Source organism: Nothoprocta perdicaria, unplaced genomic scaffold (genome assembly GCF_003342845.1).
Source record: "Nothoprocta perdicaria isolate Ctin4 unplaced genomic scaffold, notPer1 scaffold_256, whole genome shotgun sequence".
Taxonomy (NCBI): Eukaryota; Metazoa; Chordata; class Aves; order Tinamiformes; family Tinamidae; genus Nothoprocta; species Nothoprocta perdicaria.
This window is the reverse complement of record NW_020455484.1, coordinates 875,039-892,498: the sequence shown is the minus strand read 5'-3', so window position 1 is coordinate 892,498 and position 17,460 is coordinate 875,039. Positions and strand designations below refer to the sequence as shown.

Sequence of the window (17,460 nt, the reverse complement as noted above, 5' to 3'; positions counted from 1 at the left end):
AGCGGGAAAGGCGCCGGTGCGCGCGGCCCCGACGGGCCGGGCCGCCCCCGGCAGCGCGCACCTACCGCGGCCCCCTGCCTGAGCACGCGGCAGGGCCAGGGCTCCACGCTGCTCAGCAGGGAGTTCTTGATCATGCCCAGCATGGTGGCGGCGCGCACCGGCCCGGCCCAGCTCAGCCCGGCTCGGCCCAGCTCAGCCCGGCTCGGCCCCGCTCGGCTCGGCTCAGCCCGGCCCGGTCTGGGGCGGTGGGAGGGCCCGCGGCAGCCCCGCCGCCTGCGGCGCCGCGCACCGGGCACAGGGGGCGCCCAAGGGCGCGCGGCCGCGGGCGGCTCCGGCGGGGCGGGGTGGGGTGGGGGGAGAGTGAGAGTGAGTGAATGTGAGTGTGAATGTGAGTGTGAGTGTGTGTGTGTGTCTGGAGATCTTCCAAACCCGCCTGGAGGCCGCCCTGTGCCCCGTGCTCTGGGTGTCCCTGCTGGAGCCGGGGGCTGGACTAGGTGATCTCTGGAGGTCCCTTCCAACGTCAGCCATTCTGGGATTCTGTGAGTGTGTGCGTGGGAGGGTGAATGTGTATGTGTGTGTGTGTGCATGTRTGTACATGTATGTGCACATATGTGTACGTGTATGTGCACATATGTGTGTGTATGTGCAGCCATGTGTGCACCTGCATGCATGGYAGAGACTACATGTGTGTGCRTGCATGTGCATGCATGTATGGGTGTACATGTGTGCACACTCACGGGTGTGCATGTGTGCATGCACGTTATGTGTGTGTTTGCATGTGCTGTGGGAGTGAGGCGGTTTGTGCGTGCAGGTTGCTTGTGCGAGGGTATTTGCGTGTGTTTGTGGATGGGGCGCCTGTGCAGGTGTGACTTGTGTGTATGTGTGTGCRTATATGTGTGCACGTGGGTGTTTATGTGCGTGAGTGCACATGTCTGTGTGTGCACATGCACGCATGAGTTTATGTGCGTGTCTGCATGTGTGTGTGCACACGTGTCTCTGTGTGTGCACATGTGTGTGTTCAAGCACGGCAGTGCACCCCAGCACTGGGCTCAGTGCCTGCCTAGGCAGCCACACTGGTGCTGCAGGGCCCACGTGGGCCAGGGCAGCAGCACCCTGGCCAGTCCCCCTGCCCCAGCCTCCCTCATGGCTCCTGCCTGGTGTCCCTAGAGCCCTCTGTCCCCACAGCATCCCCACAGCACTGGGGATCCAAGGGACTGGATCCATTGGACTGGATCCGTTGGATCCTGGGGAGCAAGCAGGGGCTGCTATGTTGAGCCTTTTTGGCAGGGGAGGTGGAACCAGCGCAGGCGGTGGAAGTGGAAATGCTGATCCTGGTGCCAGTGAAGTCATGGAGGATGCTGCAAAGCCAGAAGTGTGGCAGAGCATGGGACCAGATGGAGCATGGCCAGGAGAAGAGATGCGAAGGGAATAAAATAAAAAGGACAGGGGAAATACTGACAAAATGTGTAATACATAGTATGGAAAGATACAGGTCTGCTAAAGGACACAAAATTATAAAAGTTACTTTTTTTTTTTCTTTTTAAGCTAGCTTAAAAAAAGCTTTAGCTTTTCTTCTTAGCTAAAAGAAGCTAAGGCGGGGGGCGGGTCTGAGGATGGTAATTACCTTCTTTCAAGACACTGAATTAAATACTACTCCGTGTCTTTCCCTGATTTTCCTAAGCTTTAGGTACGGGGTAGGTCTTCAAAGCTGGTGCTGATAGTTAGTGTCTCTCCGTGGACTTTGTGTATTCACAGCCTGACTGGCCAGCTCCGTTTAGCACTGCAGCCAGGTCCCTTACCAGAAATGCAAGTGGCAGGGAAACAGGTTGGTGAATGACTTTAGCAAAAGAAGAACATGGTGAGGATATGTAGCATTAAAACTTTTAAAGAGAGAGAGATACTATTGCAAAGACAAATAAAGCAGCTGGACAAAATCAAGTAATGAAATCTACTTGGAGTGGAGTGTAAGTTTATAACAGGCTATGTTTACGTGGAGGCTGGAGTCTGAGGCTGCCTTTCAGAGAGAGAATGAGAGGGACTGCTATTGGCAATGACAAGGCCATGGGTTTAGCCACTTATTAACCATATATATATTTATATAATTAGCTTTCTTTGCCATTATAAATTGCAAAACTGTAATGTACATTGTGTGTTGCAACTTGTTTGTTCTCTTTTAAAACAAACCAAGTTTCTCTGTTGCACTAAGGCTATTTGCCAAAAATAGCAATTTTCCATATCACTGTACAAACAGCAGGACTGGGTCAGACCACAGGTCCATCTTGCCCAATCCTCTGTCTGTGGCAGAGGTTGCTGGTGGGTATCTGAGCAAGCAGGAAAAGCACACAGAGATCTGGTTTGTGACTCCAGAGGTCTGTGACTAAGGGTCTTCTCTAAGCAAGAAATCTTAGCTTTGTCTTGATGGATWTTATACAACTTCAAGTTGCCTAATAAAAAGATCTTACATCTAAGGCATGAACAAGTAATGAAAGCTGACTTTTATGTTGTGCTCTTCATCAAGATAGGCCAAAGTGACCAGCAGCMCCTACAGCCCCAATAAAGTGCAAAAAGCATCCCCAGAGGCATCAATAGTCTCTGCAAGCAGACAGCTGATGTTGCAGCACAGCCTAGTAGCTCTGAATACAGAATAAAAAAGAAGAGGCTGATGGAGATTTTATTTACTGTTCTATTTTGTTCTTTTGATAAATATAGAATCAAAATATTCTACATTTTGTGAGAAATTATGATGGCATATTTGCCAAAAGCACAACTATATCTTTTTATCAGCCTTTTCACAGACTTGATTTTTCTCTGATTTAGTTAAGGAATGTTTCAAATTCCCAGGCAAAAGCCAAAGGGAGACCTGCCAAGTTAGGGTTTTGTTATTTTCAGAAAACCTGGACTCAGAGAATTTATACCCAGCATATATTTCAGTTTGTCTCATACTCCTCGTACTTCCACCACCCAAGTCCCAGGTTCCAGCCAAAATGTTCACTGTGTTGCATCCAGTTCATTTTCAGGGGTTTCATATGAAACCAGTAGTCCSTCTTTCCTCTTGAGGTTATTTTAATGTCATTGAACTTCTTTCCAAATGCTGAGGCCTTGGGAATCCTGGAATAGCTAGTCTGCATCTTCACTATTTATGCCTGGAGWGTGTTTGCAAAACAACTGTCAAGCCAGACTCCCCCGCAACCATTTAGACATAATCCATTCTTTATTTTTGTTCTCATAAATTCTCATAAATTGCCCTATGCAGACTTTTAACAGATAGATTTATTCTCTTCTCTGTCTCTCCCACCTGCYTTTTAGCAGTTTCCAGGGATACAGTTGACTGCAATACTGAATAAGAATCTCTGTATTGGAGTCACCTATAGGGATGTGAAAGGCAAGCCCTGACAATCCATCATTAAGTGCATGGTTCATTTTCTGCCCTGTTTTTATTACCAGATTTATCTTTTTTTTTTTTCACCAGAAATCTACAAGCACAGAGCAGCTTAAGGCAAGATTTTATGAATACTCTCTGAAACATAAATATCCCTGGGGTGCCTGCATATTCTTTTTCTACAGATCATAAGCATGCTAAAGGATGCTAGTACATCTCTGCAGGTCTATGTGTGCATGGCCAGAAGATACTCTATAAGTTAGGCACTGATAGAGTAGTTGGTTATCTGTGATAGTTTGGATATTTCACATTGCCAGTAAAAAAAAACTTWGGTCAAAAGATTTTTGGAAAAAATCTCTGGTCATCATACCTATGCCAATAGGCACCTAAATAGCTTTGATAAAAAACATACGCTGATTTCTAAGGATCTTGACAGAAGTCAGTGTGATGTTTTACAGCTTGTTGGAAAGGTCCAGATGTATGTGTTGGATAATGCAGGCTTTTGAGTTACTAATGCAAGGTAACTTGCAACAAGCTCTCTGCAGAAGGTAAGTGTTTAAATCTGGTTCTTGGACTCTGACACATCTTGCCTCTTGAGACATTATGCACTGACCAAGGATAGTCAACCCTGTCCACCATCTGAACATGTGAACAGGGCATTCTTTGTACTAATGGTGAAAAGGTTTAGGCTGTATTTTAAAACAGACCTTCCTTTCCCTGTCCACACCCAGAGACAAGCATTAATCTACCTTTCTGCATTCATCAGCAGTTCAACACTTTTGAAGATCAAATTCCTCAGCTGTTTCAGATGGAATGCTATGAAAATAAGGCAGAAATTAATCTGATCTTTGTAGAAAGAGCTTTGCCTCATAAGCAGAAAGAATGATGGTACAGTATAGTGGTGCTCACACTCAGCTATCCTGAGCTTGTCAACTCATTTTGCATGGGACACAAAACAGCTGTCTTTGCAGAACACAGCTGGATTTGACCCACAATCCTGGACTTGAAAGACAGCAACAACATCTGGTCTTCTCAGTCAGGCTGACTGTCATAAATGCTTTATTCAGTCTAATAGTGACCCATTAAGAAAGGCTTAAGCAGGTGAACAAAAAAGTGCAGATGTTCCTTTTTCTCTGGCAGAGAATTAACTCCTCTGAGGTTTCCTGCGAACGTACAGTCTTCTCCTATGAAGCGGAAGTCTCCGCATCTGAGTGTTTCCACGTCTCTGGCTCTCCAGGGCGTTAAGTCGTATGGGAAGGATGGTCCTGCTGATGATATTGAGCCTCTCATTGAGTTCTTCTAGCCTTTTCCTTATTGATTGGACTTCCTTCAGGAGGTTGTCCACAGCCGCAGAAATGGGATGCAGACTACAGAGAGAGCAGAACAGGAAAATAACTCAGCCTGTGAATATTTCTTAGCAAACAAAATAGATCAGTATGGCCTTGTGTTTTGTTGGGAGCAGGGAGAGCTTCAGGGTGAGAGAACCACAAGCAAGACACTAAAAGATGCCTCCAAAGCAACCCTGCCCCTGAGGTTGTGGGAACTCCTCTGAGGTTCCAGCCTCAGGGATCTATGGGGCCAATGGGTGCAAAACAATCTCCCATCACCACTGAAGAACAGCTGGTTCCTTGAAAAACAACAGCAGGTTTATGAGCTCCCAGAAGCCCTTGACAGCGCTCCACTCTTAAGGGAGGAGAGAAGGAGCATCCAGCTCAGCTGGAAGTGGCAGAGGYAGAGATGGAAAGAGGCCACATGCAGAGCCTCCTGTTAGTCTTTTATAAAACTTAACATTTGCCCCGAAAACCTTAGGCACAAGCTAATCTCAGCATGGACAATATGAAGGTAGTAATAAAATCTGCACTAATAACAATATCCAAACAGGTCAAGAGAAAATCAACTCAGTGCTAAAGGTCAGCATATAATCTTATCAACTACAACCTCTTTAAACCTAATTTGTAAGATACTGTGTGATCTTCCGCCTTGTCCTTCTAATTGTCCTTCTGATCTTTTTCTTCAATTGAGTCAATGTCTAGCATTCAGGGACAGTATTTTTTTTTTCTTTTTTAAAATTTTTTTCCTAAAATGAAAGCTGAGTTATAGGAAACAACCACTTGATTTGGGAGCAACTTCAACATAAGCGATTATTATGCTTCTAGTGTTTTTTTCTATTCCCTCTTCTGTCTCTATTTCATTGCGTCTTCTGCTCTGTTTCTGGAAAAATCAGATTAATATAAATTCTCTGAGTATGTTAAATAGTTTATATTTCCTCTAATGTAAAGTGGAAAATATGAGGGTATGGTCTATAGAATAGTTTCATCTTAGAAAGTCAGAAAGACGCAAAAACAGCTTTCATAGAACTGAGGTGATGGGGATAGTCTAAATTTCTTTTAGGATAATTCTTACAGTATATTAATGGCAATCTGGAGATATTTGCCAATGTATAATGAGCAGAATATTGAATTTACTCAGGTGTTCAGAGTGCATATTGAGAGTCAACAGAAGGAGTGTGGGGTCAGCACAGCCTACCAGGATGAGGGGCCTTCAGCTGCCTGCACTTGAACAATCTATAAGTTAAATAAAAGGAATGTTGCTCAAGGAAGGATGCCCAGGTAAAGACTCCACCCTTTCTTCAGATGAGGGGTATTACCTGGATAACTCGGGCAGTAAAGCATTTGGGTTGTTCATCAAGGTGTTTTTCATTTGCCAGAAGATGCTGTTTCCCCATTGCTCAAGTGTTCGAGTAATGCTGTCCACGCCCTCGATGTTGACATTGTCAGCTATTTCAGCAGAATTTCCATGGAAAAGAGGAAAGGAGATTTGACAAAACAAGAAAATATGAACCAGTGGTCTGAATTTGATACCACTACCCTTCACCTCAACAGAGTTATGATGAGCTATCAAGTATCAAACATAGGGAGGATTTAAATTATAAAGCAAATAATGTTCCCTTACAGCTTAATACTCTGTTTCTTGTTGCCAGACTTCTCTCGTGTCACGCCAGAATAAACACCCCAGATGGTTATTTCTTAAAATGTTCATGGATGGGCTCTGTGGGCCTTACACCAAAGACAAAATAAGACAGATGTTCAGCCCTGTGTGAGAAAAGCCTCCTCTGACTGACCCACGACCACCTCTTACCGCCTTCCCTGTAGTTCCATTTCTGATGTTGATCCTCAAAGTCCTTTTGGCATTTACTGCAGGGTAAGAGGACAAAGAAGAGGAAAAGAGGAAGAGTCATCATGATGGGGGAAAGTAAGGCCTTTCCCTTCCCCTACTCTGTGGAGAAACAGAAACATTTGTTAATTGCTTTATTTCTCCCTTTCTCCTCCTCATCTGTTTGCCACTTGTCTGCTAAACACCAAATTTCTCTCTGATTATGTATTTCATTAATATGTGTCTCAAGGGACTCAATCTAGCTTTTATAAAAGCACAAGGACTTTTCTTTTTCATGAGTATGATCCTTCCCACTTTTCTTTTTTTTTTAAACCAGGGAGTGCTACAGAGAYGCTTCATCAACTGGCAGCAGCTAGAAAGCAGCTTGGCTTCATATCTTGCCATGTTGGGATAGCACCTTTTAGCAATAAAGGAACGTCTGTGACGACGTACTAGGAAGAACAGAAATAGCTGCACCCCAACAATGAATCAGGGAAATCAAGGTATAAATTAGTGAAGCATTTTTTTTTTCCAGGATTTAATATTATCAAGAAAAGAAATCTGATCTCTTGAATCTGATCCAATATCCACTGACATAAGTGAAATGTTGCTCAGTGATGGAACCTCAATTAAAAAAAAACCCTGTCCACCTTGCCCTGGTCCTGGAMGGTCAGTTCCTCTGGAGCTAATATGCAGAGAAGGTACGTGGGTATTGGGAAACAGGTAGATAAACCAGCATCAGCATTGATCTAAGCTCCTCATCTTCTTTCAAGCTTGCCACTTGGTCCCAAGCCAATGGAAGTCAACTCTAATGTAGGCCATCCTGGACAAATGTTGTCTAAACACGAGGGAATAGATCAGTGTCTGTGGCTTACTCATACTAATTTGTTGTTCTGTCTTAATTAAGTAGTCTCTCAGCAATGAATCTGGTATTTTTTTCTCATGTCATGAACAGCTGTTCTGGTAAGAATTGGCTGGAAATATCAATTATGCACATATTGCACATACAAAACAGAAATAATGCATTGCGAAGTTCCTTGTTTTTAGCAATGGTTTCTCATCTGTAGTCTAATTCTTAATCACAGTGATGGAAGGGCTCATGTGAGAAGCAGGCACATTCAGAAAAACCAAATTATTGCTCTGTTCAGCTCATAAATCAGAAATCTATGACTTCACTGCAAAATATGAGGACATTAAATTGCTTTTTCAATATCATATAATCCTCACCTCCTAACCATCTGGAAGACTTCAGCCACTTCAGAACCTATTAGCAGCTGTATCAGATAAGGGAGAACATAAACACATTTAGTTATTTTGTGCTCTTCTCTATATTTAAGCACTAGTGTGTTTTTAATTGAAACTACTTTTTTTTTTAACATATTTTAAAATAGCAGTATAAATACAACCATACTGATGGAAAATGYCATGCTACTTTACAAATATTGCTTTCCACCTGCCAGGATGTATTTTGTACTCAATATTCTACTTCTAATTACAGTATTCATTTAAAGGAAAAAAAAATAAATTACCTTCTTCCTATCTCACACATACACATACTTCTTCCTCCAACACTCTGAAAGCTGCCAAAATGCACATCTCTAAGGAAGTCTGATGATATCACTGAGGCACATAATGAAAATGTCTCCATGGTCCTTCTTGAAACCATATTCATTGACAGCACAGCTCCTCTGTCTCTGCATTTCCAGATAAAATACTCCAGCCTTTAGAGCTTTTTTTTTTTTTTTGATGACTATGCACTGCACACGCTTTTTTTTTAATCTTCCCTGATGAGAAAGGATTTATCAAACACCAGCATCTCTAATTGCAAATAGTTTTAAAATGCTGCCAGCATCAAGGAGGCAGTGTGCCTTTCCAGCTCATTTTAAATCCTCCTGAAGAGMTTGTCCATTCCTTACCCTTTCCACATCCCACCTGCCTCAGTACCCCAGGGMTGGGATAATTTGATCTTTCTGAATTTCTGAAAAGAAGAATGGTGATAAATTCCACCTACAGCTGGTGCCGAAAATCCATCTTTTCTTGATTTCAAACATTTTTTAAAGATCAAGTGTCCAGATGAATCACAAGTCCAACAAGCTCTTGTAGAGTCCCCGATGGAACAGTTTCTTTGTAGCTTTGCTCCTTGAATTCCTGAGCATCCATCATTATTTCTTAGCTTAGTAAATATCATGCTTTAATTATCTTGAAAATAGATGCCTGTAACTCAAACACTTGCAATAAATGAAGCAATTTCTCCCCTCTTAGTTGGAGTCATGGAAGGCAACTGGACCATTCACTAGCAAGGTTTACAGCAGGAAGAGCCYGCAGGCTCATCTGTAATAGGAACCACATCCCAAACCCACTGCAAACATGTCTTTGGATCTCCTGCAGTGTTGCATTGAAAAATACTGCTACGGTAGTATAACATATTCATAAACAGGGGAAATGCTCCCAGATCCTTGGAGGAAAGTGCTTTACAAAATACAAATAGCAATAATGATATAGTTCCTTTATTATTGCTGCTATTCGTTACAATCTTAAGGCATGTTCTTTCTCAGAAAATTACATCTTATTCTGCCCTGGGTGTGCAGTAGGCTCAATGATTCATTGGCCAGTCCCTTCGTCTGAAAGCACTAGGAACAGACATTTTCATGTCATTATTACACAATTTCTTTTTCATCTTTTGGCCTCTCAGTTGCTCGGTCCAACATGATCAAAGAGCTCTGTGAGCTCAATATTCCAAGCACAGCCCTGCCAGGATTGACAGTTCTGCAATCCAAGCCTGAATCCCTGCCCCAAAGCAAACGCATGCTGCCAGAATTTTAATTCCCACCTCCACATGCCTCTCAGTTCACCCTTCTTTTTCCTTCTTGCTCCAGGGTACTCCATTTCCAGTGTTTATCCCTCCCTGGGTAGACCAGGGAACATCCACACAGCACAGGGATTTCTCTGGTATCTTTCCCAGGGTCTGACACACAGAAGGAAAGTGGGTGATAACTGAGTTTCTGCTGCCCATAAGTTGTGCTGTCTGCTAACGCCTTGGGGAATTGCTTTAGGCTACCCCATCCCCRTGCTTCATTCCAGGGAGCTCGCTGCTGAGGAGTATGCGCTCTTCCTATCAAGAACGTGTAAGATGCCCCCCATTAAGATTCAGATCTTACCTACCCCTTGTTAACGGAGAGGGCTCAAAACCTTTGTCTGCTCTTATAAGTACATATATTCTCCTGAGACAATGTCTGAATATCCCCAGCGTGCAGGCCCAGGTTTGCTCTGAGGTAAGATTTTGCTTAGCAGAAGTAGCTAATGCCATAATGAGGYCTAAAATGAAGGACCTGACTTTGCTGCTGCAGTATTGGACTGCAAGTGAATAAGTTTTGCGGTTTTCATTTAAACTCATTCTCTTTTCATAATTTTCTCAGGTTTCTTTTGAGCTCCTATGGGCTCTACTTTCAATCTAAAAGTGAATAGTGATATTGGGTTTGGGGTTATTTGCAGAGAAATAAACTATACTCTTAAATGAATCAGGAAATTTGATCTYGGGTAGATCATAAATACCTAAAATGTAGCTCTCACTCCAGTGGTAAAGGACATTTAAACATAAAAGTAAGTTTAAGATTCTCAATTTTGTAAAGGATCTCAATAAATAATAGAGATATTTTTTGCAGACTGATGGTATTTTTCTGTCTTTATTTTCATGTGAAATATTTTAAGAACATTTTAAGGTTATGTTACTTATACCTTCCCAATTAAGCTGTTGTAGTTATGCATAAGGTCAAAAAAGGTTCAGATACTATACGACAAGCAGCTTAACATTAAAGAATGTATAGCAGTTGCACAGTCTTTCCCAATTAATGCCAGTTCTGTCAGAACTCCCCAGACTAGGATCCTGAAAAGGCTCTAAGCTTTGTAGGAGAGAAAGCTGCCAAGTTCGAGAGTCCAAACCAATTAAGGAATATTTCAAACTTTGCTTGCAAAGTGGATGGCAGTTGTTAGCTCTCCATCAGAAAAAAAAAATCAGGGAAATATCAGGGAAATAAACATAAACATATGGTTGCGRTATTATGTAATGGTGCAAAAATCAAGAAAATGCCAAAAGCAGCTTAAGATGACGGTACCTTCCCTATTAACCCAGCCATGCTGGTACACTGGGAATATCACCCATTTTGAAAGTCCTTGTTAAAAATGTAATGTGTTATCCTTGTTTTATGTTTTATATGTGTGTATAAATAACATTCTGTGTTGATAGACATGTGCACACACCTTTGGGCTCTATAGGAATAACAGTAGCCTGACATTTTCAGGTTGACAACATATCTGATTTAAGACTGGAATTGCAACAGCGTGTTTGCATATAATTAAGCGTTCACATTGCATCTGGGTGCTGTGTGAAAGCAGAGAGTGACTGGATCCCTCCAACAGTCTGACCATCCTGTTAAGCAAATGGATCTGATTGGCAGCCCTGATGACTGACAGCCAGGGTGGTGCTGCTGTCAGCAAGCAGCATGCTGATGAAAAAAAAAAATTAAAAAAGACTAAATGCAATAAAAATTACCAAAAGGTAAACACGCACAATACACAGCTCTACCACAAACTGTAACATTGCTAGATCACTGCTGGTCTGAAGGAGGTTTATACACCCTCTGCCTCTTCTCCAGGTGCCCGTGCTCTAGCAGGGTATGATTTATCTCTGTCTCTCTGTCACTCAGAGCCCAGAGCTCCATCTTCAGCAGCACCACTCTCCTTGGATAGGTGCACACAGACAGACGTTGCCCTCGTTGTCTCTGCCTGCCTGCCTGTCTGTAAGGATTTGATTGCTCTTCCTTTTTGCCTCCTTCCCTCACTCCCCACACCTCTCCTCTTGAGAAATGCACCTTCTTTCCACCTCCAGGTCTATGCCAGCCTGCGTGTGAGGCACATATTGCCTCCTCTTCTGGCCCTTCCCACCAGTGCCTTCAGAGTCCTTCAACCTAACCAGCTTTTCCTTAGATGCATGGATGTGTCTGTTCCAGAGGAAAAAACAAAGCACCCCTGAGGAAGAGGGCAGAGAATTGCACGCAAACATGATTACCTGCACTCTTGAGGACAGTCCTTCTGTGATAAGGCTTCCAAACCTCGTCCTCCCTGTTGCTCTTCTCGCCACCCTGAAGCTCTGGCTTTCAGCTGGCGATGCGTGACGTGTCCCTCTTCATTCCCCTGCTCTGTGCGTTTCCACAGCCTTTCCTCRGAGCCTCCTCCGGCTGCACCTCTCTTACCCCTCCCTCCCACTCAGAGAAGCTAAACATCTCCCCACACACATGGGAGCCGTATGGGAAGGAAAGCATCAGCGATGGACACCCTTCTGAGAGCAGCTCTGCCGCAAGGACACCCGTGTGTCTCTGCCACTTGCTCCTTTTGGGCGGCACGCAAGCTCTGGCTCTCCTGCACAGCTATACAACTGCTCGTAACAGTCACAGTTTCCACTAGGCAGCCCTCCTCCCTGGCCGCTCRAACCCTAGAGCCATCCAGCCATGGATTTGCTCACCGAGTTGTTCCTGCCTTTTAACAAACATGCCAATTAATTCCCTGGTGATTAATTCATTCCTGATGCGCCCTGCCAAATCTATTTCTGGTGGAATAAACAAGGAGAGATGAATGCAGCAGTGTTATTATTTTTTCTCTAATCCTCCCCTCCAGGTCTGTGTCAGCCAAGCTAAACAGGCTCAGGTTTGGTCAGAACTTGATAAAGGGATTTCCAGAGAGATGTGAGGTGTTAAAGAAAAGCCTTTTGTGAGACAGGAGGTGGGGCCCTTGCTCCTGTCCTGTGTTCTTGTCAAACTCACATTTTGATGCGAGGATGTGCAGCCGTCACAACCGCTGCCCTGAGCAGCGCGCTTGCTGCACACCCAGCCTCCTGACCAGATAGACCCATGGCACCGTCTGCTAGTGCCTTGGCCAAATCTGCATTCCTCCTGATACTGCCTCGCCAGTATCAGCTGGCAACAACACCCTCTCTGCTTCCGGATCAGTCTAGCCGCCTTTTACTCCGTTTTTCCATAGCCAAAACGTCTGCACTCAGCAGTGAGAAGAAGGATCCYTTTTGCACAGGGTGAAGGACCACTCAGAACAAAAGCCAGTGCAGAAGTGAGCGAGCGAGACGGAGTGTGCCAGGGCAGCGCACAGAGCCAGGTCCCAGCCGGAGCACTCTCAGTACCTCTGCCCTAATGGAGCGATGCCAGTTGACCCTGATAGGGAGCTGAGTGGGAGGAAAGTTGAATAGCCTCCCTCTAAGCAGAGCCCRTAAACACCAGTCTGCATTAACATTTAATCAGCCACTTAAACCCACCCAAGGGAGAGAGGTTCACGACAASTATTAGGGATATCTGCTTCCCTGACACCAGAAAAGTATGGTTCTGGCTGCTTCAAGCCCCTCAGYGCTGCTGGCTCTGTGGCAGGGAAATTTCTGAAGAGACTGGCTTGCTTACAAAGCATTGCCACTGAAACAGTGGGACACTCATTTGCAAAGTTATAAAACACCAGTTTTCTAAAGCAGTYCACAATACGCAGGCTTAATGCAGACCAGCAGTGCCTCTGAAGGACCTGGAAACASATTTTGTCAAGGCTCAAACAAGCAAACAAAATGTCTAGGCAACAGGCAAATAACCCAGACAATCATCTGTCTCCAGCTGTTTCCCATTCAGCATGGGGCAAACACAGTCCAGTTATGTTGTCACTGTAACCCTCTGAGAGGAGAATATGAATTACTGCTTGCATGCTTGGGATGGGAGCATGGGATGGAGTAATGTTTTTCACAAGACTCCCCCTAAGCTAGGGTATGGAGAAATGGGGGTCCAGCYGAGCTCTGCGTGAACCTGATGGAAGAGCTCACACAGGTACAAGCATGTCCTTGCTAAACTCTCTAGATCCAGCCTGTGCTGGTAAAGAGCATGGGCTGTGCTGGGTGTCCTGGGCTCGTGCTGGCAGCGTGTTATCTCAGTGCAGCTCTCAGCAAGCAGGAACACAGATCACAGRCATTCCTCATACCCTGTGTGTCCACAGGAGTTACGGAGCGGGACGCAGGACACTAAGGGGCCTGTCCTTCTGCTAGCACTGTCAGCTACCAGTCATAATCCCAGGAATGCAAAAGAGGGGCACTGCACAGCCCCTCATCAAAGCTGTGCACTCAGATTCAGACACCTAGCACCAACGTGCTGTACAGTACTAAGCTAAACAGAGATCAGGATCAGAAACTTTTTTTTTTTTTTTTTTTGCTCTCCTGTGTAAGGGCTGCCACCTTCAATTGGCTTTTTGAACCTCAGTAGCCTCAGCATGGAGCTGGCTTGCAGTGAACAGATGGGCTATTGCTTGTGTCTGTCCGTGGGTCGCTTAGGATTCAGGAGAGCCCTTGGACAGTAAAATCCCCCTRGCAAGAAGAACATCTGCAGAAATCTTTGTCCTCATTTCCCCCACTCCCTCATACGCTGCTGTAGTTCCCTGCTGTTTCAAGAGGTGCCTTTGCTGCTGCTCAACACAGTCTGGGTGGCTTGCAGGATTCTGTAGCAGACATTGCCTTCCTTGTACCTAACATATCTCCTTAGTATCTAATCTTTCATTCTCTTCATTTATTGCATCCCCAGTTCAGGTATTAATGAGTGCTTCCCCTCAGGTTCACAGCCACACAATTCCCAGCACTGGAGGATTGGCACTGGGGCTGGAAGAGTCTCTAGAGATGGACCCCTTGGGGTGTGGATGGTGGAAGCTTCCACAGCAGCTCACTCCTCGACACGCCACTCCTGCCCCTGTGAGCGACTGCACATGGACACACCACAGCCTTGAGGCTGCACAGCTGGGAGCCTTGCAGAGCCCTGACCACCTTTTGGCCCTAGTGCTGGGGCACACTTAGGGTTGCGCTAGCACTGTTTTTACTGCCTGTGCTCATTAGAATCTGGAGCGTCATCTGCATGACTTAAACTTATCTGATGTGCACTTGCTGTAAGTACAGGAGGCTTTGACCATTTGCCACCTGCTGCAGGAGCTAGAGTTGCTTTTCCTGTTTTTCCATGCTTTTATCATCTCTTTCCATTATCTTTCACTGCTTGATTAGATTTGATTTCATTGTTTGAAAAGGCATTTCCTGTTTACTGTGGCATTTGCTCTCATGYGAGTCCTCTGTTGTGGAGGGACTCAGCCAGCCACAGGAGCAGAGAGGTTGTTTCAGCTGTACGGAGCTCTTGGCCAAGTCTGCACAGCCACAGCTAGCATTGCCCCTGCAAAGCGGAAGGGTAAGGCAAGGAGAAGAGCAGGCAAAAGCATCAGCTTAGAGAAAACAGGTGTGTGAAGACAGTGGTTATTGTTCCCCCTGAACAGCGGCAGTGTGCAGGTTCCCCATACAAGGGTCAGCCAGGCTTCCTTCACAGCCGTCTCGTCTCTCACAGGCACTGAAGCAGAGCTAAGTGCCCATAACTCTGTTAAGACTCCCTCACCACCATTTTCTTTCTATTCTCTCATAGATTCTGAAAAAAAGAAATACCATGGGCAAGGACAATACTGCCATGAAGCAGAAGCAGCTCTTCAGTCTGACCCTAACATCTCTTTCCCCTTCAGGCTGCCAAAGGTACATTTGTTTGCCCTGTGTGGGCTGCTGAGGGAACAGAGACCTAGTGACAGGCCATRGTGGCAGCGGGAGGCTCCGTGCCCCAGGGCACAGAGGGCCTGGCAGGGTCAGTGAGAGCACAGCACATCCACCGGTGCCACACACACACAGCAGGCACCAGCAGGCTGGGGCTGCCGGACACCTGGGCACCTTGAACCTCTCAGAGGAGCTGACACAAAGCTCTAAAAAGTGATGAGAGGAGCTCCCAGCACAGCAAGGCAAAAGCTCTTCCCCATGGTGAAGGGTTTCATCTGGCTGGGGGGACTATAAGGGCGTGTGACACGTGCCCTGTCCTGTCCATGCAGGCAGAGCCCACAGATGCAAAACCAGGTCCTCCTGTACGGCCACGAGAAGGAGGGTCAGCACTGGACCTGCTGTCCTCTYGTAGGCAAAGACTGATTTGCTAAGCACCCAGGGTTGCCCACAATCAAACTTCTCTGCCTTTGGGGACTTGTATGCTTATTCTGTACGGGGATCAGACCRAGACTGGGGCAAACACAGACCTTCTTGAATGTCACCTTCACTGCTCTGAAGTTCAACATCCACTCATGATCCTCCTGCACTTGCTGCACAACTCTCTGCTGCTGGACCCAGTTCCCTCCCTCCCTACCCTACGGGAAGGGGACCAGCACAGCAAAGCAGTCAGGAAGATCACTGTTGAGGTCACTCTTGCTACAAGGACCCTGTGAAGATTGCACACAGTTTTACCATATTTTGACGGGTATGATCAGAAAAGTCCATGATGAGCTGCAAAGGAGGAAGAAAAACTGTCACCAGTGAGTATCCCTGTTAAAGGCCTTGGAAACAGGCGGCAGGATCAGCAGGGAGTCACCAGGGATGGCGTCTTGCAGCACCCACAGGTAGCAGAGCAGAGASAGAGAGCAATGTTAACTGTCCAAAGACCAGCTGCCCAACCCAGGGCTGTGCTAAGAGCCACTGAGAACYCAGCCTGATCATGTGTATTCCCCCAGAAGGACCTGGCGCAGCACCTCTCCTTTGAGGTAGAGTGACAACAAGTTCCTGAAAAAGGTTATACTGGAAAGACAGATACCCTTATGCTGTGTCACGCTGCTCCTGAGCCAAGTGCAGTATAACAGGGACCAGATACTTAGGGGGGCCCCAGCTACTGCTGCAGATTGGGTAGGTCAATTGACCATCACAAACGGATACCATGACTCCACCACACAGGGGTTTCAAAACRCATGGGTCAGGTCAGGAACCGGGCACCCAGGAGGGCTGAACAAATTTATCTCAAGCAGGGTCTTCACCACAGAGACAACGTACCAACGTGGAGAGAGAAGCTTGCACAAGCCTAACACTAGGGCCGGGCCTGTGGTGATGCTTTTTGGCATGCCAAGGTTTTCTAAACAAACATACTGCCAACTTAAAGCTCTCAAACTTCCCAGCTTAGCTCCAAGTACCTAATTTTTCACTATCTGGCTCCTCCAAATTGCTCTGAAAAAATAAATAAAATGAACAGCTACACTTCACTACACTCACGTAAATTAATGATTTATTTGCAACATCAGTTTTATTTTCACAGCTTTGATCGGTATTAGTACACTTGACAGGTCCAATTTATATGCAAATCAGCTTACATTCACAATGTAAACTAAGAAAACTTCATTTCTCATGCTTTTTTTTTATCATTAAACTCTCACTGAACACTTTGCTCAGTCATCTGCCCCTCAAAACCATCAATTTTTACTGCAGATCTCTTGTTTTTGCTGTCCATTAGCCTCACAGAGATGCCAGGGATGGGGCAAGAGTCCTTTTYGTGGAGACACATGAACTCGTATAGCCATGCTCGTATAGCCATGCTGTCCCACAGACATATGAACATTATAAACAAGGGATCTTGCAGCGTCTGTGTGCCAGATGTTAAGAGATCAAAATGAGGACACCAGATTTTCCAGTTCCTGCTTCTGGCTGTTTTTTTCCAATATCCTTGCTCCCAGCTCTAATTGGTGCCAGAAGCATTTTCTTAGAAAGTGCTTCTCTGCTGGACAGCTCTTGTCACAGTGTGTCACATGATTTGCTTACTGAGACTTGAAAAAGGGCCAGGATYGTTCCTGTAAATATTGACATGGATACAGGATCATCACTGCTCCTAAATCAGAAAGTGGAGGAAGGGAATGGCATATGGAACAGGACTATGTACTCAGAAAGACTCAAAGCGGAAAGGAAAAACAAGTCTCTTGGTTTATCCAGATTTTGCCATCTGGGAGATACCCCCATGTTCTCTTGAAGGTCCTAATCTGAACCCTGATAAAATAATTGAAAAGAAAAAAAAAAAAAAAAA

General features: G+C 45.3%; 1 protein-coding gene across 1 annotated transcript in view; it reads right to left on the bottom strand.

Moving 5' to 3' along the window:
* Positions 1-189, bottom strand: part of HEBP1 (heme binding protein 1) — a 5,296-nt gene extending 5,107 nt beyond the window's left edge. The window contains exon 1 of the mRNA XM_026040415.1: positions 66-189. Coding sequence (XP_025896200.1) covers positions 66-143 — 78 coding nt within the window. The 5' untranslated portion in view covers positions 144-189. The remainder of the gene's footprint in view (positions 1-65) is intronic.
* Between the last annotated feature and the right edge of the window lie 17,271 nt (positions 190-17,460).